The following is a 22,605-nucleotide window of genomic DNA, read 5'->3' as shown; positions in this document are numbered from 1 at the left end:
TCTTAATAAATTGTTTATGATCATAATGGACTTAAACCTTGATAAAGTCGGACAAGGGTCGCCTTTTTTCGCGCTATCGAGCCATGGAAGGCCAGCGTTTACAGTATTGGTGCTTCTGTACTATTGAGCAAATAAAACGAACCAAAAAGATGGTGACTTAATTAGCGTATGGGACGGTTTATTACTTCAAGGTGTGTAGGTACCACGCCGAAGTTCTCCACTATATTGTAGAGCACTTGAATGTATTAAATGTGTATGTCCCCAATATGAATCAATCAAAATCAACGATTATAATACTATGAGATATCAGGAATGTCAGAATGAAATTATACATGTAATGTTGCATTAGTTGAAAGAAAGACATACGGGTGAAGGTTCAGGTGTGAGTTTCTTCAATTTGTCTCCCTCTACAAATTGGATTTGTTAAAGGCAGCCGATCGCCATCCCTAATGGTACGTAAACTCCGAACGACCGAAGTTTGTGCATGCAATTGCGCAATGCTACCACTGAGACAAGTGTGTGTGTGTGCGTGTGTGTGTACGCATCATACACAAATATTGTCACCGCGAGCTGCGGTGATTGGAGGAGAGAGGCCAGAAGACGCTGCGGCGTGTGTGTGTGTGTGTGTGCGTGTGTGTGTACGCGTCATACACAAATATTGTCACCGCGAGCTGCGGTGATTGGAGGAGAGAGGCCAGAAGACGCGTGGCTCTTTCGGCCTCTCTTCATGTGCATGCGCACTGAGAGTGTGCGTCCATTCGGAAGCTCTCGTGGCTCGCTGGGACAGCATAGCCATTTTGGGTTAGGAGATAAGCACAGGGAGCTCTCTTGTAGCCTATCGTATTTTCGCTGACCCATTGAGCCAGCGCTATTCTCATTCGGGGGTCACTACATTTGATACAGAATGGGGGAGGCAGCGTGTTGCGTTCGTCTCCGTGCCGCAAAAACCACTCGCCACGACTGAGTGTCTTTATAGATTAAGATCGCAACTGTTGATATGTAATTTTTTCCTGACATAATTGTTAATTTACAGATAAGCAGTTGCGATCAAAACAAAATTTAATTTGTAGAGGGAGACTCATTGAAAGAAACTCACACCTGAATGTTGCATTAGTGTCTGTCGCAGATAATAATAGTATTGGCAATACAATAATAGCGGGAACCATAATCATAGTAGAGAACATTATTGTTTACTGCATTATCATTATAGTAACTGTTCATTGTCATCAATCTTTGATTTGTTGTATTCTTGTGTTGTGTGTGTGTGTGTAGGGGGGGGGATCGTATAATAAAGGGCATTTGACACACATGGACGAATATATTCTCACCCAACAATATTTCCCTCCAAGATTTACATCAGTGCTAATTTTATTACGGTCGTTTCAAGTAGTGATTAGGCTCCTCCCGATCCCGTCTTACATCCGGGCCTAGTGATATCTGAGCATGCGCAGGTTAGATACTAAAACGCATCTGATTCGATCTGTCAGTGACAGCCTTATGGTGGGTGGTATACAGCGAGAGACGCACTTTTTAGCTCCTCCTATTATGTTCGACAAACAACGCCAAACCTTTGATTTGTCTTGGCAACAGTGAATGATTGCGAAGTTAGGATTGAGTTTGCGAAAAGAGCTTCCGACTTGCCGAATCAGTAGAAATCGCTGCAATGTAGAATTAATTCACAAGTTTCATCTTGGCAGCACTGATGTCAGGGGGAAAAAACAACTAATTTAAAAACATTTTTTCCTATTTGACGGGCAAACTTTTGGGGGAAATTACACATCCAAGCACTGGCTGCCGTTAGGTAGCAATGGATTGGCGAGAGAGGGGATTTCCCCTGATTGAGCAGGGCCAGGGCCGAGTTACCTCCAACGCTCGTGACTTGCCATCGCGCCGTTGCGCGGATGCTCGAAACATTTTGTTCCGTAACGACGCATCGATGTCATTGACTTGGAAACTGATCGTGGTCGCGTCCTTGGTCGTCCTCGGCGTCCAGTCTGCTTTGAGCACCTGTCCGGGGTCAGCTGGAATCTCAAACCCTCATCTTAGCTGCCCAGACTTCAGCTCGACACAGACACCGATCACGGTTGGCGCCAACCAGCGATGCGAACTCGACATCGCACCAGACCTTGGAAGCGCCACGCTCATTGTGGAAGGGGAGCTCATTATCCGTTTCGAGGAGGATCTCGTCGTTGATCAATTGATCCTCGCCTCTTCCGGATGGATTTCGGCTGACGGGCAAGGCTTTACCCCTGGTAACGGTCCGGGTAGAGGCTCTATTTCCGGTTCAGGAGGTAAGAAATTGGACAAACTAAAACAAAATCTGATACTGTTTCCCAGACTTGCAAGACCTACTTTATCACAAAAAACAAAGACAAAAGCAAAACAAAACAAACAAAGACGACGAAAACAACTGCAAGAACCGCAACACAAGCTATGTTCTCACGGATATTAAGTTAAACATGATTGTGTAGATTACCTCCAACAGTTTATTACAGGAAGTATTTGGCATGTGATGTGATTAATCTTTGCATTATTCATGCACAAGAGACTTCAAATGCAATCATGATACTATTATGACTTCATAACTTGCTAAAATGTGTTGCAAAGACCACTGAATTTTTGAGCAAGATTGTTGATGAGACAGGCAATATAAGTTGATTTTTATAATCCTTCATTTTTACATATTTTGCTTTATTTTTAGAACACTAAAAAATTAATGCATTCCCTTATCATGACCTGTACTTATGAACATAAGTGTATTGTCCCGTAATGACAAGGTATAAAAAGTCGAGACACGTAGGACTAAGTCATTTTTAAACGTTTTAAGTCAGATAGAGTAATACAGATGTATTCACGTTTCTAGTGATGCCCTACTTGTAGAGCATAACAAGGAATATTCTTGAAGTTATGACTAAAGATATTCCGTATTTCATATTATTTCCTCTCTTTTTAAGCAGCTTTAAACTCAAATATCTCAACTTAACAAGAATTGAGTTAGCTTATTGTTTTGCGATACAACTCGTCAATTGATTATTTTGCTGGCATGGAACCAAACGTCCAGTGAAAATAACACAACTGAAAGAAACAGCCATAACATTTTTTTTTCACACACCCAAACAGTTTTACGTGCAAGTATGAATTTAAACACGAACACACATAACGGATCATTTTTTTTCTGTGTTTGTTAATGTGCTATTTACAGTACATATAAACTTACTTTGAAGATTAATTGCCGTCTAGGGCACCAGTTTCTCAAAATAAAATCCTAGTCTTCATCTTTACGACAGAATTGAACTCGAAAACGCATACACAACAGGATCCTGTGTTTTAACTTTCACCATCGGATTTCCGCCTGCCATTTGCTGGCCTTGATCGCGGTATAAGGGGAAGAGGAAGAGGAGAAAATTTTGTTGATACGTCCGGAAACTTTGCGGACAACAATACAGGGAGATCAACACACTGAAGTACACCGGTGTGGATTTTTGGTTCTTTTTTTATAAGTTAATAGCGTCAGATTATCAAGAAGACCGCAAGCAAACAGGGGAAGAAATAAAATGAAATGTAATATGTTTAATGCTTGTAATATGCAACCTAGAAGCAAATTCAAGTGATAACGGTTTTCACAACGCCGACAATTAAAACAATGGGGAATGCTTAAAACTTCACCTATGTGGTTTTCGGTGTACTGTACTTTTTAAGCTCTCCCGTATTTTTATTCATCTGTTTGTGTGTGTAGTTTATATTTTCCTCACTCTATTTCTCTTTATGTTATGAACATTTCTCGACCGGCTCAAAACACGTCCTCTGCCTTCGGTACGTGCTAAACAGGTTGAATGCAGTTTTAACTGAATGTTGCTACCTTTATGCCTGCCCTACTTATCTTTCCTTAGAGCTGTGTGTTGAAATTACAGATGATAACAGAGATCGCGACTGTCGTATAGAATTCCCACATCTGAATTTCCAACAAAGCGTGTGTGTTTTTGTTGTTGTTTCCTTGTTTGTTCGTTGTTTTGTCTTCGACAGTCAAGTTGTATCTCCCAGGAACAGTACACTGTTGTGCTCTATTTGTATTTACATTTTTAATTGTATTGTGTTCATGTGTTGTCATACACTAGTCGATTTCGTGTTAACCCCCGTCCCCGTTTCTTCTTGTATCATTTCGTAGCTTTCAGTTCGGGAGTGTTACATAATGTTTCATCGGTGATATCCATTTTAACAGCATTCCTTTGCGTTGATCTTTTCATTCATGACAATGAAAACAAGGATTGTGTGAACTTAATACAGTGCACTTGAAGGTCGATGAATATTGTCAGGATTATGCGGTGTTAATTCTCACAGAAGATTTTAAGTGTCACCGAAAGAAGAAATTCCTCGCTCTCTTGATCTTTCCTGGTTCGATAAGGCGAGGTGATGAGATGATAATGAGACTCATAATTATTCTCTCGACACCTCGAGGGGAGGGGATTTCAAGAAGAATTTTGTCGGATTTTTTCCTGATAAATCATTGTTATAAACTACTGAAATCCTTGCATCTGACTGGCTGAGAAAAAAAAAATATTGTCAGAAAAAAATATCCAACAAAACACTTCATGAAATACCCCCATGTTCGAGAAAGCAAGAAGGCGAGGTATGAGATCTTGTCTTCCTTATATTGCATCAGTTGTTCCAAGCAAAGGTGAGATGTCACTATATGAGATTTCATCTTCCTGCATCCTTAAACTCGAGTACTCGTAAAGACCCTAGATGAGACCGCTTCATCTCGCCTTTTCATATCAAAGAAAATGAGATGGCAATAAGGAGAATTGTGAGATCTCTTCTTCTTAACATCACGGGTCAGAAAAGAAGGAGAGATCCACAGGACATCTCGGGTTGAAGAAGGGAAGAAGGCAAGATATGAAAATTAATCTAGTCTTTTCAGTATTTTCCTTTCAAAGAAGGCGAGATGGTGAGAAGGAGAATGTGAGATCTTGTATTCTTGATAGGCGGGAAGGTAAGATATGACTATGAGATTTCATATTCCTGCATTCTTGGACTCGAGTACTCGAGAAGACCAGATATGAGATCTCGTATTCTCGCCTTTTCATATCGAAGAATGCGAGATGGCGAGAAGGAGAATTGTGAGACCTCGTCTTTTTTACGGGGTAACAGGCAGGGTAAGAAAAAAATACTAATATAAAAAAATACCGGACGCTATCCGAACGTTGTCGCGGTTACTATGATAGTTTGAAAGGCTTTCTTGAAATGGGGATTAAGAGTATGATTTAGTAAGGTTTAGGGGATCTCATTCGAACCGCGGTATATCAAATGTGATTTTATTAGAAATGGAAGTATATTGCTACCTATATTATGTTCTAACATGAGCTGTAACGGAGAGGGGGGAGGGGTCACGCTCAACTGTCATTTATGCTGATATTATACTCCTGTAAAAGAACAGAAAAACATGAAGGAAATTGAGCTATACAAATTAAGTTAAAGTTCAAAGGGATGGTATAGTTTTGGTCGAGATGGGGTTTCAGGCTTCCAACGTTCTTGTGAGATAATGAGAAGCTTCTTATGACGTAATGAAAGAGCATAATACACTTCTACGAGTAATTCAAAGTTTATTTGATGAAAATCGGGTTTGAAATTGCTGAGATATCCAAAACAAAGCGATCCTAGTAAGGGTGGAAACCCACCTTTTATTATAGGATCACTTTGCTTTACTTTGCTTATAGATATCTCAACCATTTCAAAGCCGATATTCAATGAAATAGACTTTGAACTCCTCTTAGAATTTTCTCCCCAATCGGTTGACAAGCGGAAAAACATTAAAAAGACACACAAAATCACACACACACACGCGCGCACACACACACACACACACACACCACACACACACTGAGTGAGACAAAAAATAAAACGTTTTCAAATTTCTGTTGCCACTCCTCTCCCCAAATCGGCTGACAGGCAAAAAAAAAAAAAATGGATTAATAAATGAAAAAAAAATAAATAAATAGAATAGGCATCCATCACATTCTCTGCTGCCAATTCAAGCAAAACAAAAACAAAAACAAAAAACAATCGGCTGACAAGCAAAAAAAGAAAGTCTTCACTTTTTTTTCCTCTTCTCTCCCAAATCGACTGACAAGCAAACAATACCGTAAACAAAAGAAGGTCTTCATATTTTTGGCTGCCAATTCTGGCGAAAATAAATCGGCTGACTGGAGCTTTTCAATGCACATAACATTTTCACGTGGCAGCCCAAGGGGGGGGGGGGGGGGGGAGGGGGAGGGGGAGTTGAATACATACATTATAATGCACATGCCAGAGTACGCAAAATATACATCATGTCTCCATGCTATGGAACCTGAGTAAGACAGTGGTATACGGTATATAGGAGTAATCATTCAATAGGAATTATTTTAATGTACGCTTGAAAACATTTTGAAGAGATGTTGAATAAATTGTATTGTTATCAAGGGTAAATCATTCTGCTTCTTGCGTTCTTGTAATAATAATTGCATTTACAGCGAAAACTATTCGAGTAATTGGAAGGTGATAGGGCCTAAATATAAATTACTCCGTTGAGTGAAATATGTTATGAGCCCTATGGTTTCTTTTGAACACGTATTGTGTTGAAAAGTTGCTGGTAATATTCCCAGGCAAAACGTGTATAGGCCCACATGAAAATTCCAGCGTTGAAAACATCGTGATGGGAAATGTAAACAGTATGGTGCAAATACCTAGATGTTCTAGCTGAATTCATTTGTTCGTAGGGGGGGGGGGGGAAGAAAAGAAAGGTCTCGCTTTGTGATAGATGTTAAAGGTGACAATGGACAATGGGGAGGGAAGATCGCGCTCTATGACAACAGCGGTCGTCTCAGGGTGAAGGTGGGTTGGAGTGTACCGTATGTCCCTCCCCCCCCCCCCAAAAAAGAAGAAGAAGAAGAAGAAATAAAACGGTACCCTCCACAACGATAACTTTATAAACAGTGAATCAATCCAAATACAATTTCAGGGTGTGAAAGTATAACTCATTGTCCACACCTTACAGAAAACCCAATTCGATTTGCTTCAGTAGTAAAAGAGAAATGAGGAATTTTGTAGAGATTGTCAGGAATCTCTTCCCTCCACGTTTTGTCTGTTGTGTTTTAATATGCTGTTCCAAGAGCATCCAAGCGTTAAACTTGGAAGAATCAGTCTCATGACATGCTTTACAACGATCCTTACTTTCTCTGTGACCGCTAAACCAAATTGAATGGGGTTTTCTGCTCAATAGAGCTAAGATGCTATATTTTAAGACCCTGGAGTAGCATTTAGACAGCTTAAACATATTGGGTGTTAGCAATGCGAAAATGCGATTGTAATTTTTTTTTTTTGACATACTGCATTGTAGAGCACCAACCGTAAGGGCAGAATTTAGTGATGGCGTGACATGCCTTTTGTCATGTCTTTTGAAGTGCTTTGTTTCATCACACGAGATGATAGCAAAAAGACAAACGACAATCAGGACTCAAACAGGAGCTTTTCATTGGTGAGTTACAATCTGGTAACTATGTCAATCTTATATAATATGGGGGGGGGGGACAATGAATTGAAGGCCACCTACAATACAGCCTCACATTTTCCATTATCACACCGACTTTGATCAACACATTCTATATTTTAGGCCTACTCGCACTGTAAAAAGATCGGTGTTAGATTTAACACCACGGGTGTTAAATCTAACACCGATCAAACTTCAATAAAGGACCACACCCACAGGTGTTAAAAATGCACTGTGGTGGTGTTGAAAAGTGTTCACCTGACACTTCGTGGTGTTAATTTGACACTGTACCTGGTGTTATTTTGACACTGTACTGGTGTTAATTCAAAAATGACACCACATGGTGTTGATTTGATATTTGTTGGTGTTAATATCAATGGTTTAACACCCGTCCAGCTTCAATAAGGGACCACACCAGCTGGTGTTACTTTGGTGTAAATTTATTTTCACATTTTTTCAAAAATCTAGTATTTTAATGTAAAATTCTTGATCGTCTTGTTTAAATTAAAAATCAACAAGTGCAGTTACTACGAAACTCTTCAAAAAACAGTTTGAAATTTGGAAATGACACCCGTAGGTGTTAATTTAACACCATAAATGAGCACCGAAAATTTAACACCAGCTCGGTGTTCACTATTTAACACCGGACTTTTTGGAGATGGAGATGGAAACATAGGAAATAACAACATAGAAAGATTAATTCATCTTTTGGCAAGACGACAAACGGAAACTTATTGATTAATGTAAAATCATGCATTTTCAGTTTTCATTTTTTCCCGTACACATCATACTTTACTTTCACACATTATATATAATATTATATACACACATTGCAGTTTCATGCAGTGCAAAATTTGGGAAATGCTAAAAATTGCCCTATTATAACATTGTATAAATGACAATATCTCTTGCAGTATATTGCGATTGATGAAAATACGGAAATTAATCTGATGTAACAATTTTTGCTCCGTTAGATTTATCTGTTTTCTGATTTTCTAGGCATGGCTTTGAGTTGCTTGAGGCTAATTTCAGCACTTACAAATAACTATCAAAATTTTATACAAGAGACTACATATTGTATACAGTATATAACATTTTGATGTACACTGCACTACATATTCAGTCTTATTGGGGCATGCCCAACAGGATTGGCTGCTCGGTGCACTTATCATATAAATTTGTTTTTAAAAAAAGCCAGACGCTTTCAAATTCATGAAATTATATAAGGATAAGAACCAACACTTGCTGTCGGGCAGAAGCTCGGTGGTCCATAGTGGAGATGACGCCTGTCCGGAGATCCGGAGGTCGTATAGGTTCGAATCCTACTCGAGTATGTACTCCCATGATTTCTTTTATCATGGCTACTACTAAAGCACTGCAATTCGGTGCTTATTTATGTCGATGTAGGGCAATTTGTCAATTAGCAGTGATTAGTCGCAAGCCAGACGCTATCTCTAAAATCAAAAGAAATAAGAAAACGGGAAAGTTGGCTACAGTAAACTGTACTTCGCAATAGGAATGGTGGAATCACGAAGAATTCCGATTTTGGTCTGGCTTGTAACTCTTAAAATTTGCCACTTTGCCCATCCTTTTACTCCATGATCAGACGGAACATACCGTTTTCATCACTTGATTATATGCGAACATTTTCTCCTATCTGATCTTGCGTTTAGATACAGAAAAGTTTAATCAGCTGCAACCGGAAAAAAAAATCGTGCTTTTGATAAACTTTGATATTTAGATTGCTGTGTTGCGGGATGAATTGAAGATTACATCGCAGTCTACATCCATTACTACAGCGCTGTTGAAACCATCATTTTAATGTCACACTTACAAAATTCTCTTACTATGAAGCGTTGCGAAGGGAACAAAACTCTGTTTTGTTAAAGCCATATTCAGTAACAAAACTGGTTTGGGCTTACTTTGCAACACAGGTTTGAAACGAACTGTTTGGTCATAACAAAAGTTTGTCGAAATGAAATCTGTCGTTCCAACTTTTTTGATGTAACAGAAGTAGCCGGTTTAAAAAAAAAAAGTGTATGTGTATGTGTGTGTGTGCACGAGTGTGTGCATTTATGAGTGTGTTTCTTTTCTTCTTTTTTTTTTTTGTTCTATTGGACATGCGCTTTCACATACATAACAGCGTCATGATCTAACAGTCCAACCCGCCTTTGTTCTAGTGTTCACACAAACATGACGTCCCTTTTGTTGAAATGTCTATATAGCTCCCAAGGGTCTGTCTACTGGCATGTTACAACTATGAGTTATAGACCAGGCGGTTTTCTAGTTCATTATGTTCAAGTTCAAAGTTCAAAGTTCAAATGTGTTCTTGATTTCCATCAAATAAACAGAGAAATTAATGTATAAGCAGAACATATTTGTAATAATTGCAAAAACGTAAATTACCAAAAAAAAAAAAACCCATGTGAAAATGAGTAACAAAATGAAGAAAACATGATTATATAATATATATATATATATATATATATATATATATATATACATTATATCCATAATATACCGAGTACAAATCAGATAAGAATGGGAATGGAAATGGGTCCCACTAAAAAGCAAAGCTTGTATACTACAATGATTATGGTATACTCAGAAAATACATAAGAAAGCGAATGATGAATTCAGAGACTCCAACTCTCCCGTTTTCGACGGGAGATCTCCCGCCGAAAGCCCATTTTTGCAAAATCTCCCGTTCTCCCGTTTGAGATTTGATTTCTCCCGCCCTGGCTCTGTGTCTCCCGGTGGAAAGGATTTCTTACTTATTGCTATCGTATGTTGAAAAAATAAGCCTTATATAGCACCAGAGAACATCTAGAACCCTTGGAACTTCATGCTTCGCACACATCAACTTGGAGTCTCCCGTTTGCTAGGGGTTTCGGGCGGGAGAATCTCCAGATCAGAAGGTGCTTGGGATTGGAGTCTCTGTGAATTTAAGAAACTACAAACCGATATAAAACAAAGTCAAATGAAACGATTTCAACTAAAATGAAACCAAATTAGGTAGGGGAAAAATTATGTTATACTTTATGTGATATTTCATGATCGACTCAAATACACATCATCGTCTATCATCGGAAGCCAGCGTGATGCTGCAATGGTGTTACCATGATATAACCATTGATAACTGCTTGCAGTTTAGAGAGTTCGACTCTGCATTAATGAAATGACTGCATTGTGACCAGTCGCACACCAGTATTCATGTCGACTGTTTTCCATAATGTCGTAGATTCTATAGTCATGGTAATCAGGAATGTACAGAATGTTTTGACCGTAGAGCTGAATTCGATATTTTGGCAAATGTAGTGTATTTCTCAATTTATAACATTACAAACCCTTTAGAAGGAACATTATGTTTTGTATACTGAGTATTCACTCCCTCGCCAATCACCATTTACGTCATACTGTGTTCATGCCTTATACCTTATAAGGTTAGGCCTATTTGGTACACGCAGTGAAAACAATCTTGGTCTTTTTTTGACTGCATGCAACTGCATAATTGCACGTAAACGAGCAGAGTAGATTAAAATCTCATATGGAATTACAGTAGTTTTATGGTTAACCCCATTGCAAGTTTGAAGTCCGGGTTACTGACATTATAACGGGTTCATACATGTTGCGGGTAGCACGTGGCGGGTAGATGTCGACATGACCAGGCACCTATTTCGGTATATCACCATGATCACATTCCACATAATGACTTGCTGTTTGGTTTGGTTTGGCTTATTTCTGCATTTTCTTTCTCCAACTACAACAACGAATGAAAAAAAAGTGATATAGAGTATGCAACAAAAAAAGGAGAGCATAATATACAAATCAACATAAGAAATTTCAATTTCATAACAACATCAGTCTGTAATAACATATGAATGAGAGTAACATGTTAAGGCATACTGTATTTATATATATATGAACAAAGGAGAAATCAATACAGAGGACCGTCATCATAAACAGAGCTTGACGTGGAAGAGGCCCTATCTTAGATATACGAATATAAATCACAAAATCAATAAACCTACACATAAAACTCTTCTTTTAAATCTTAGCGCTATATTCCAAACACATTTGGCTAAAAACCAACAAGAACAACCGAAAAGAAAAGAAAAACAGTGACTAGGTTCTTCAAAGAAAAAAAAAAGAAAAGTTGAGGGTCCTATTTGTTAATGCTGACACCGGCTATCTTTACACTTTTTAAGAAAGTTCGCAGAAGACTTGCTGCAAGTAGGGAAGCTAGTTGGAAGTGAATAATTTTATCAATGTGCTCATCAATAAGGTTTGGTATCATACACTACATTGAAAAAATAGCTGGCTGGAAAATACAAACAAATAAACAAACAAACAAAGAAAGAAAAGCGTAGAACAAATTATACTTAACTAGTCTATGTAGTTATGCTTGTTGTTATTCGGTAGCACACAGAAATAGCGTCAACAGCAATCTTAATCTTAGCTGATGGAGATATGATCTTGGAACCTCTACCATTTCAATGTCATTGGCTAAACTTACAACACTGTCAGACTGTTGCTCATCATTTCGAACATTACATCAAACAAACCCCAGAATTGTCATAGCACACCGGCCAGAATGTTTCGCGAAATGATTTAGTGTAATAATCAAGCGTTGTTTATGGGATGCTGCTCTATAAAATTATATGAACAAAAATCGTATTGACCTAAATTTTTGTTGGTCGAACTAAACATGAAAAACGTGATGGGTTGTGTAAAGAGATTTTTATGTCGCAAAGCAAAGAATCAAGAAGATCTTTCCTGCATTGTAGAGTATAATCGTACACCGACCTTCAGCATGAAGAAAACAGGGAGTTAACAGCCAAATACAGCCTAAAACGTCTAGATACCATGGACCTACTACGCACATGGACTAGAACAACGAAGGTCTTTTTTGATCCCATTATCACCGCCGCCACCATTATGTACATATTAATGTATACATTCAGATTTTTGGACAATGACGATTGTGTAGTCTTGCATAGTCACTGACAAAAGAACCGTTTCCTTCTATGCAATCATATCAATTTTTTTTTGGCTGAAGTGCCTCTTCAGATCTCGACTGCCTTTGAATAAACACCGATAGGGAGCGGAAAACCTGAAAACATGACAATTTTCCTGTCATAAAAGTGTTAAAGGAAATCCAAACCCAAAGAGAAATGTGGATTGAGTGAAAGCAGCAACATTAGTAAAACATATTATCTGTGAACGTTTGAGGAAAATCGGACAATCGATGCAAAATGTACAAATTTTTTAAGTTTTGGTGTTCGAACCGCTGGATTAGGAGACTACTAGAGGTTATGACGTCATGTGTGGACAACAATATAAAGAAAATATTAAGGGAATTCCACAAAAATCATTTTTCATGAAAATTACACATTCCATCAACTTGATACTGACTTATGTTAAGGGTAGCAATTATTATTCCCCCTGCTTTCTGAAAGCGGTTAGCAACTGGTTAGTCACGTGCTCTTTCACTATGCTAGGAAAGTGATTTTTTTTTTAATTTTCTTTATATTTTCTTCATATTGTTGTCCACACATTATGTCATAACCTCTAGTAGTCTCCTCGTCCAGCGGTTCCAACACCAAAACTTTACAAATTCATAACTTTTGCATCAATTGTCCAATTTTCCTCAAACTTTCACTGATTTGTTCTACTAATGTTACCAATGTAACAACTGCACATGCATTGTTTCTTGATTTAAGGGAGTTATAATATACTATCTTCTGCGCGTATGGTTTTTAGATTTCTCAGAACGCCGTCCTTTTTTTTTCTTTTTTTTTTTACTCACGCTGGTTGTCGGCGGTGATAATGATATTAAAGCAGGAAAGCATGTTTAAATGTTTTTGTGGCACTTTTGACATAAACAGATGTTTTAATTAATTAACGAGCGATGAACATCCATGTCTGACCAGGTCCAAGGTCATACTAACATACGCCCTGCGCTCACGTACACACCTTCAGATAGGCAATAATTGGCCCTCATAACTCTTTTATCAAGTCACAGAGCAAATCAAGTAGAGGAAACGAAGAGGGAGAAGAAAAGATTCACTAAGGTTGAACTTTACTACTACTCTTGCCTTAGAGAAGATTCACATTCAGGGTTCAAGTCCAAATCTTACAAAAGAAATCAGGAAAGTAAGCACGTTTAGGCAAATTGCCTGATATTGGTTTAGTTACGTTCAGTTTCAGTTCGTTTTATTTGATCATATTGCTTCAGCAAACCTGTTCTTCTGCAAATTTGTGAACAAACATAATACAACAATAAAGAAAGGTACAAGGTAACTACAAAAACAACGAAAGATGTACAAGTGCGCAAACAAATGCAACAATAAAAGGGGAAATACCTATACAGTAACATAGAACAATATCAAATAGAGAGAGAGAAAAAAAAATCCTGGGCAGTTGCTTAGGCGATAGTAGAAATATTAATTGATATGTTGATGTAATGGCATCCGACGTCTATATTCGCTTTTAGCGTACAACTCCGCGATAAATGTCTTTTTGACATGAACCTAAAAGGGAATAATGATATCCTTCACATCAAACGGTTAAGTAATTGTAATGTTTCAGCAAAAATTTTGAATACTCGTTTCTTGTGGGAAGGAGATAAAAATTATGATTTGAGACTTTAAGGCATAAAATACACAACGAACGGGGAAGACATGAGGTGATGACCTCATTGCCTTCTATAATGCCTCGTAGAATTTTCATTTGTGTTACAGAGACCAATTTATATCACTAATGGAAATCTATCAAACTACGGGATTCTACGAATTTCTAAATTTCTATGTTTATATGATCATAGATGATTTGGAACAATGTTGACACAAAAATTGATAAAAAGATGATTTCTACAGAATAATGTTTTAAAGGCCAAAGGTATAACTCTGTTAAACATTAGCCCTGGAGGTTCATTACCTCAAATATTTTCGAGCTTTGCAAGAAGAAATTGGTATTGATAGCAATGATTACTTGAGGTTACAAGGTATTCTGCATGTGTGCTGCTGTTAAAAAGAATACAGTATTTCAGGTTTTATCAATTAGTGCAGAATTGCAGAAAGTCGTAAAAAAACACTGTCGTCCTTCCAGAACGTTTACGTCTGAGAGCCCGATTAAAGAGCATGTATTTTCATGATATATTAGTAGAATCTTATAATATGAAACGCCCATTAATACTTTAAGAATGCACTCTAATTTCGATATGACACAGCAGGATTATGTAAAGCACGCAAACTTATAGTGCAAGCATTAACAGATGCAAGAAGCAGAGAATTTCAGTTCAGGATACTTGATAACATACATTACCAGTAAACTATAAGTTGCTTTAAATCAAGTTAGTATATTCTCATTTATATTCATTTGGATGAAACGGTTGAACACATTATGTGGGACTGTAAGATGTTACAAACATTTTGGAGGAAATTAAGTAAAATCTTTTCTTACGAATATGTATTTGTCATTCCTTAATGTGAAGACAGTGTTAACAGGAGTTATAGAGATCGATACAAACAAATTATTGGTAAACCATATTTCACTTGTCAGGAAAAAAGTGTATTTACACAAGCAGCTGTAACGGTACTATTTCCTGCTTGTCCTTTTTAAGACTATGTTATTGAAATCATACTGTGAAGACTCAGTGTCATATGCATAGTGCAAAGAAGTAACGGAAGATTAATTTACATAACCTGAAATGGGAACCACTCAGCGGCATTATCGAGCTTTGATCATTCAGACCGAATATTTCGCCATGGCATTTTCTTTTTTTTTCCTCTTGATATGGCATATATTGTAGGCCCTATGTATACGCGGACCACACTTTGACATGTTGTAAGCAACCTCTCAGCTATGTCAGCTTTTAACATATTCCTTTCCATAATAAACCCACACACTCAGACAAGACACATCAAAAGAAAATGTGAATGTACAATCAACAAGAAGCCGAATAACATTATTTTATTCACTGTCCAGTTTTTCTCAGCTGTGATTGCATAGGCGTAGCGAGGATTTTTTTAGAGGGGGTGTTTAAGATTAGATCTATTCTTTATTTTAACTGAAAATGATTAATTGATTGACAGGAGAAGCGGGAACGCTTTGGAAGTATGGTGGAGGGAGGGGGTGGGAAGCGGGAAGAAGCTCAAAGGAGTTTTGCCGATGAGCCTGAATTACCAAATACAGCATCATTTGCATATAAAAAGACAGGTTTATGTCAGATTTTGATATACTTTTGTAACTCTCTTGAATTCAGTTTGATCCTGCTCTTCCCATCAGGACAACGGGACACACAGTGAACTTTCTTTTTAAAGATAGTAGAAGGCAGAAGAGTAGGCATATGTGAAACAAACGGAGAGCGTTTTTTGAAAAACAATAGTTTGCGTATAATGTCCTTTTTTTGGGGGGGGGGGGAGGGGTGAGTTTTCTATAGCATAGAGATTGCCTTACATAGCATCAACCGGCTAGATTTTTTTTTGAATTTCCTCAAAATCAACATTTGATATAATTATAGTATTGACTAAGACTATAAAGGAGTTTTAGTCGCGCATAATAACGCCACGTTGGCATGTGTCACCCCACAGATGACAACTTAGGCTGCTATCAGAATAACACAAAGCACTCGAGTATTATACATGACGCTCTAAAATTGGTTTACTGTCTGTAAGCATGATAGACACGTGTGCGTCAGGTGCTCAGCAAGTTACTAACACACCGCCTTGTAGACAGTCGAGGCAAGCGATTGCACGAAACAGAAATGCGTGCCTAGCTTTCACAGGTTATGCAATATTTGCACGAGCCCTGCACGCATACTTTTCCGTAGGCCTATATTCTTATTTCTCTTTTATCCTCAGAGTCTGTACTTTCCTTTCCCGAACAAATCCTGCCTAGACTTGTTTCAAACTCGGTGAAATTTGCTGAGGCGCACAGAATAAAAATGGATACAGTTCGCAATTTTTACGATTGCAATGTCAGATTGCAAACATCCAATGAGTTCTAAAAGTCCTTAACAGTTTCTTAGTTTCATTGTTGATTTTCACGGTTGTCACGGGATACAGCGCAAATAACGTGCAGAGCCTACGTGAGCTATGTTTGTGCAGACTGGGATGCTCTATCTCAAGGCAATAAAATTACCATGAACACGAACTAATTCGTACATGCGTCGACGTTTAGATGAAGATGATTACATAGGTGACGTAAATGAAGACATTATCTATCTCTATAGTCTACCATTCTTGTAAAACTATCATCCCTAGGGAGCTTTGGGGGACGAGGGGGAAAATCCACTGGATCATTCTTGGGAGCTACGGATGCCCGTTGCTATGGAAACTCTTCCAGCCCCACCCAAAGAGGCAGTCCCGGAGGAGGTTCAAACGGTGGTAGCGGAGGAGGAGTTGTCAGGATTGTCCAAGCAACACAAGCACAGGTAGGCATTATCATTGTTTTGTCAGTTTTTTCATGTCTAGTCGGTTCAAACGTTGTCTGCGTATTTATTCCTTGTAAGTTATTCTCTCCCTCTTTTTTCTTGATTTGATTTGATTTGATTTGATTTGATTTCATCTGATCTGATTTGATTTGATTTGATTTGATTTGATCTATTCTCAGTATGCCATTTTCATTACAAGTACACTCAGTAACACTGTACAAAATACCAGTGCTATGACTATTTATCAACAACTATCGTCACATACATCTGTAACATAATCACATGCGTTACATCTTAATTTGCATTCTTGAATTCATTGCTGGACATGGCATGTGACAAAACTACTTTGAATCACAGACTATTCATTGGTTGGAAAAGTGCATTTTTGTGTTCACATGGATAAACAAAGACACATCTTTGATGACAAAGAATCTCACTGTCTTCTCCTCAGATTGATGGGATTGTGTCCGCAAATGGTTGCCCGGCAACATCATCCGGAGGAGGCGGTGGAAGTGGTGGAGGCGTGTTCATCAGTGCCACACGGTTGGAGGGGACTGGACGAATTGAGGCCAACGGTGGTCGCTCAGTGGGATCAGGGGGAGGAGGCAGCGGTGGTCGAGTATCGGTCATCTCTGACGTGGCCACATTCCAAGGAGAGCTGGTTGCTGCTGGGGGTCGTCCTGGTAAGAAATCTGACCTTCTCGGCATACACGACATCAGAGCGATATAACCCAAGATCATGGTAGACTAATATTGACTTGAAAGGCAAATAAGATATGATATACATCAATCACAACTGAATAACGAAACAAAAGAAATAATATGTTAATAGAGTATGTGCGTGTGTGTTTTTGTGGGGGGGGGGGGGGGGCGGTAAAGGCACCATGGGGAATGCATGAAAAGAAATAACTAAGTATCATTTGTTAGAAAAGCCGTCTGTCTCATCTGGGAAATTCCGAAACTCTCCGTTATCTAAAGCTAATTTGGTTAACCTTGTTAACCAAATACTGTGAAGTTTACAAATCCTCTCTCAAGCAAATAAGAGCGGCGCATGAATATGGGGCAAATATTGGTTCTAGAGCGATTATCTTGGCATCAAAGCACTTTTGCAAAATGGGATCTTGCTATTTTTAATGTGATTAGAAAGTTTAAGTTTCAGTTTGATTTTATTTCTGCAATTTTTTCAAGAAAATCATACTTGAAAATGACAACACGTGTGTCTGACAGCAAAATAGGGGAAAAGTATTACATTTATATTATAGCAATCACAACAATTTTTAATGTTTAAATTTGATGACAATAAGATCAAAGGAATCGACGATACTCTTGTTTCCAGGTAAAGAGTAGGGAACAAAAAATGCAAGCGCTTGATGGTGATGGCAGCCTCTAAGAGTGAATAATAAACATGATAATACACAAAATTGGGCAATTTCGCATTGAACTGTCTGTGCTAGCATTGTGACTCTACAAGGGGATCCTAGTAGGGTAAAAAGAATGGAAAAAAGAAAAAGCAACATGTGCGGAGCAGTGAATTGTATTGCATATTTTATTTTATACTGTATAAGAATTATATTGTTGTAACATTTCATAAGACCCATTTTATTTCCTATCCCCTCTCATTTGGAAAATAAATTTCAATCTCAGTATATTTGAAGAATATAACGTTGAAGTAAAATTTAGGGAATTTGAGATTGTTTCCTTTTTTGCTTCTAACTCTGCTCAATGCGTCGATCAGATCATGGGACGGATGACGTCATCCTGGCAAAGACCATACAATCAACTTCAACTGGGGTTCGAACCCTGAGTGCAGGCAGGCCATTCTACTTGACGGCAATACGAACCACAGGATCTTCAAGCCAGTACGTGAATGACTTCACGATTCGAACCCGTGTTGGCAGTGACCCATGGACTTCATACAAGGTATATGACTCAAATATTGTCATATTTGCTTGAAGTCTCTAACGCGTTGCTGTATACAGCCGTAGTCATCGCAATGACCCTATTATAACACTGTAAACGTCATGTCTATTCTGGTACACTACCTTACTCGTGACTGCATCTAATGTATTTGCTTTTACATTTTTATTGCTTTCCCCCTTTATTTGTGCACATTTTACAATGTAATGACTGTTTGACACTGCGGATTTCCTGGAATGGGACTGTATGAACAAATATTTGATCATGTTAAAGGGTGTGTACAGTTCTGGTCGAGGTGAGGATTGAGCTTTTAACGTTTTGTGAGATATTCAGATACCACTCTATGAGATGTCAAAGACCATGCAATTCTATAAAGGGGTATCAAAAGTTTGTTTGATGAAAATCGGTTTTGAAATGGCTGAGACAAAGAGATCCTAATCAAAGGCGTGGCCTGTCACCTTTTATTATTATCACTTTTTTTTGGATACCTCAGCCATTTGAAAACCGATTTTCATCAAATAACCCTTGAATCCTTCTTAAAATTACATTCTCTTTCATATTTCACAGGAGGTTTCTCATTATCTCACTTAGGAATATTCAAAACATGAATCCCCACCTCAACCAGTACTGTGACTTTAATGTCTAAAATACTGCGCTCGTTATAAAAGCAAATAATCATCGACTGCAAGGACTAAAGGTACAACCTAACACCACCGAGGTGATCCGCGAGGTGTCTATCAAGCCGAGCCGCAAGCGAGGGTTTATAAACACCTTAAAGGGATCGTACAGTTCTGGTTGAGACCTAATTTCAGGTTTCTAACATTTTTAGGTGATATAATGGGAAATCTCATATGAAATATGAAAGAGCATGCAATTTTATGAGGAATTCAACGTTTATTTGATAAAAATTGGTTTTGAAATGGCTGAGATATCCAAAAAAGAACGATTCTAATAAAGTGTGGGACCCACACTTTGTAACCATCGCTTTGTTTTACTTTGTTTTTGGATGTTTCAGTTATTGCAAACCCGATTTTCATCAAATAAACTTTGAATTCCTCTTAAAATGGTATGCTCTGTGCTATATCATAAGTGTTTTCTTGGTATCTTGCAAAAACTCGAAAGCCTATTTCTCATCTCAACCAAAACTGTACTATCCCTTTAAGGATCAATGATGTTAGGTTGTATCCCCTGCCCGAGAAATCGGAGATGATCATTTGCTTTTTATCCCACATCGATTGACAAACGTGAAGTTAGTGATTAAAAAAAAAGATGTATTCCATCAACCACGCAGATTTTTATTTTATAATCGTGTTTAATAATCACAGCACAGGCGGTACAACCGCTGTCAGCGGCAGTCGAATGAACGAGACTTACATTAGATTTAAGACGATATAAAGCGATACTGATGTATCAATAATTGTGCGATGTGCTCGGATGTGTGCCATGAGAACTTGCTAGCTGCTGGAGCGCCTTAACCGACCTTTACCTGGTCTGGTCAAACAAACGTATGTGGGATATTATAGTAGGCCTAACCATGTCACAGCTGTCCCACTTTTAATAACCTTTTTTTATTGTGGTGTGTAATTAGCTCTATTTTTTTATCTATCTATCACTATCATTATTTTATTCGTTGTTTGTTTGTTTGTTTGTTTGTTTGCTGGTCTGGTTTTCTTGAAATATACTTCCTTTATAACTAATCGATGTGCTCAAATCGTTGTGTTATGCGTATCACATTCTTGCCCTGGTCACTGTTCTCGGTCAATCCGGCACGGTGTCAACAGTCCCTACAGCCCATCCCCCTCCCCCCCCCCCCCCCTCGAGATTTATAGGGAGCTTTAGATTTTTGCGACGATGAAATTCAGAGAGAAAAAGAAAAACAATGTTCTGCACATGCGCACAATATATTTGGTTATAGAAATCGACATCGCGTCGTCTGAGTTTGCACAGTCGGTTCTGGGCCATATTTTGCGTCCGCATAAATTCACACCGCAGCAGAGAGCTACTTGACGCAATGATCTCACGCGGACGTCACTTTACTAAGTACAGTAGGCTGCGTCTCTGCGTTAGCTAACGCTACTTTGCAACGCGACGCAGGGAGAGAGGAGAACAACCAATGCAATCGTCGTCCTCAACGTCCGCGTCGCAAATCTAAAGCTCCCTTTTATCAGCCAGATTGCAACAAGAGCGACGCATCCATTATCAATCCACAGGATGACCGCTTGGTTTCCTTTAGCAGGTATCACTGGTTTCATTCTGGTACATGGGAGAATTGTGCATGAAGACAGTGTACGTCTTGCTCACGGGTAGATCAGTGCCCTAGTGAGTTAAACCAAAGACCTCCTCCTTAATGGAAACAAAATGCAATCCCATAGACCGCGACAAAACATCCCCATTCCACATATATATTTTCTGATCGGGTCACTCATCGGAAGTAGAGATATTTGCTTCTGACCACCAACCGAAGTGTATTGGATCGCAGTCTGATGAATCCGACTCTAGTATTGTGGGACTATCAGGTCAGTGTCAGACATGTCGGGCGGTGATCCGAGGAGGTAAGATCGTCTAATGAGAATCACGCGCAAAATGTCTGACACTGAAATGATAGTCGACTAACACAAATCGATTCATCAGACCGCGATCCGATACACTTCGGTGATTGGCCGGAAGCAACATACTTTGCTTCCGACGAGTGACCAATGAGAAAACGTATCTGTGGGATGGGGGTGTACATAACCCTTGTCTTTAGCTTTACATTCGAACGTAGTTTGCAGCAAGCACTACGAGAATTAAGTCAATGAGACCTCAATAAGCCACCAAAAGTTACTTAATGACCAAAGCTCAGTCCCTTTCCATCTAAGCCGCTCAAGCAGCTGTGCTAAACCATTTCATAATCGCCTATGGGAACCGAATGATGGTTGTATCAATTCCGTGCTCACTCGTCATGCTCGTCATAAATCTTAAAATTTGATGATGTTAATAAGATTACATCGAACATACATACAAACAAACAAATAAACAGGCATGATTTTATGTTGATTCATGTTCCGCCATCTACCATTTTTGTATATAGCAGTTTCTCTTTTAATTTCCACACGAACAGAGAGTGCAGTCTGCGTCAAGTGCCTTTGTATTTCAAGGAAATACGGCCCAGACAACCTCAAGGACGACGTACTTAGACGTACCACTTCTGGCGCAGAGCCTGATATTTGATCTGGGGAGTCGAACGAACCATTTCTATTTGAGGGCAGAACTCCTTGGTTACTACCCTGGTATGTTTCACACTTTCCCCTTACCATAAAAGGTAACATGTCAATCATATCATCACATTAAAATACTGGTACGTCTTAAAATGAAGCCATATCATAGGTACAGACATTTGATAATTATCTCTTAATAATTATTATTTATTACAATCATAACGATTTCCAAGTGTTGTGACATTGGATGCTGACTCCATTGAGTTGTTTACTCGGCGGTAACACTCAGATCTATTATCTCTTTTGAATCTCGTGATCGAATTCTGATGGACTTGTTTTGGCTGGTTTGGCTGCTTTTGTTACTTTTATTAAACGCCACTTTGAATAGAGGATAATAATAGTGAGGACTATGTCTATAGTATCTTCTCAAAAGTATTGTTTCAGATTTAGAAGAATAACAAGATAACCTATAATTTAAATAGATTATAATATATCATCATCATGAAAATAAAATTAGATATCTGGTTGGT

At 38.5% G+C, this 22,605-nt stretch overlaps 1 protein-coding gene across 1 annotated transcript; it reads left to right on the top strand.

The window, feature by feature from the left end:
• The first annotated feature begins 1,546 nt into the window (after positions 1–1,546).
• LOC139731076 (uncharacterized) lies at positions 1,547–22,176 on the top strand. Its single transcript, XM_071641957.1, has 5 exons — positions 1,547–2,291; positions 16,792–16,961; positions 17,413–17,644; positions 18,697–18,881; positions 21,979–22,176. Exons 1-5 carry the CDS (start codon positions 1,808–1,810, stop codon positions 22,174–22,176), a joined length of 1,269 nt encoding a protein of 422 aa, XP_071498058.1. The 5' UTR covers positions 1,547–1,807.
• Positions 22,177–22,605: the final 429 nt, after the last annotated feature.

This window comes from Diadema antillarum, unplaced genomic scaffold, assembly GCF_040938485.1.
Source record: "Diadema antillarum isolate AM-2024a unplaced genomic scaffold, OU_Dant_1.0 seq00000356_RagTag, whole genome shotgun sequence".
NCBI lineage: Eukaryota > Metazoa > Echinodermata > Echinoidea > Diadematoida > Diadematidae > Diadema > Diadema antillarum.
The sequence above is the reverse complement of the archived record's forward strand: the minus strand, read 5'-3'. Positions and strand labels throughout refer to the sequence as shown.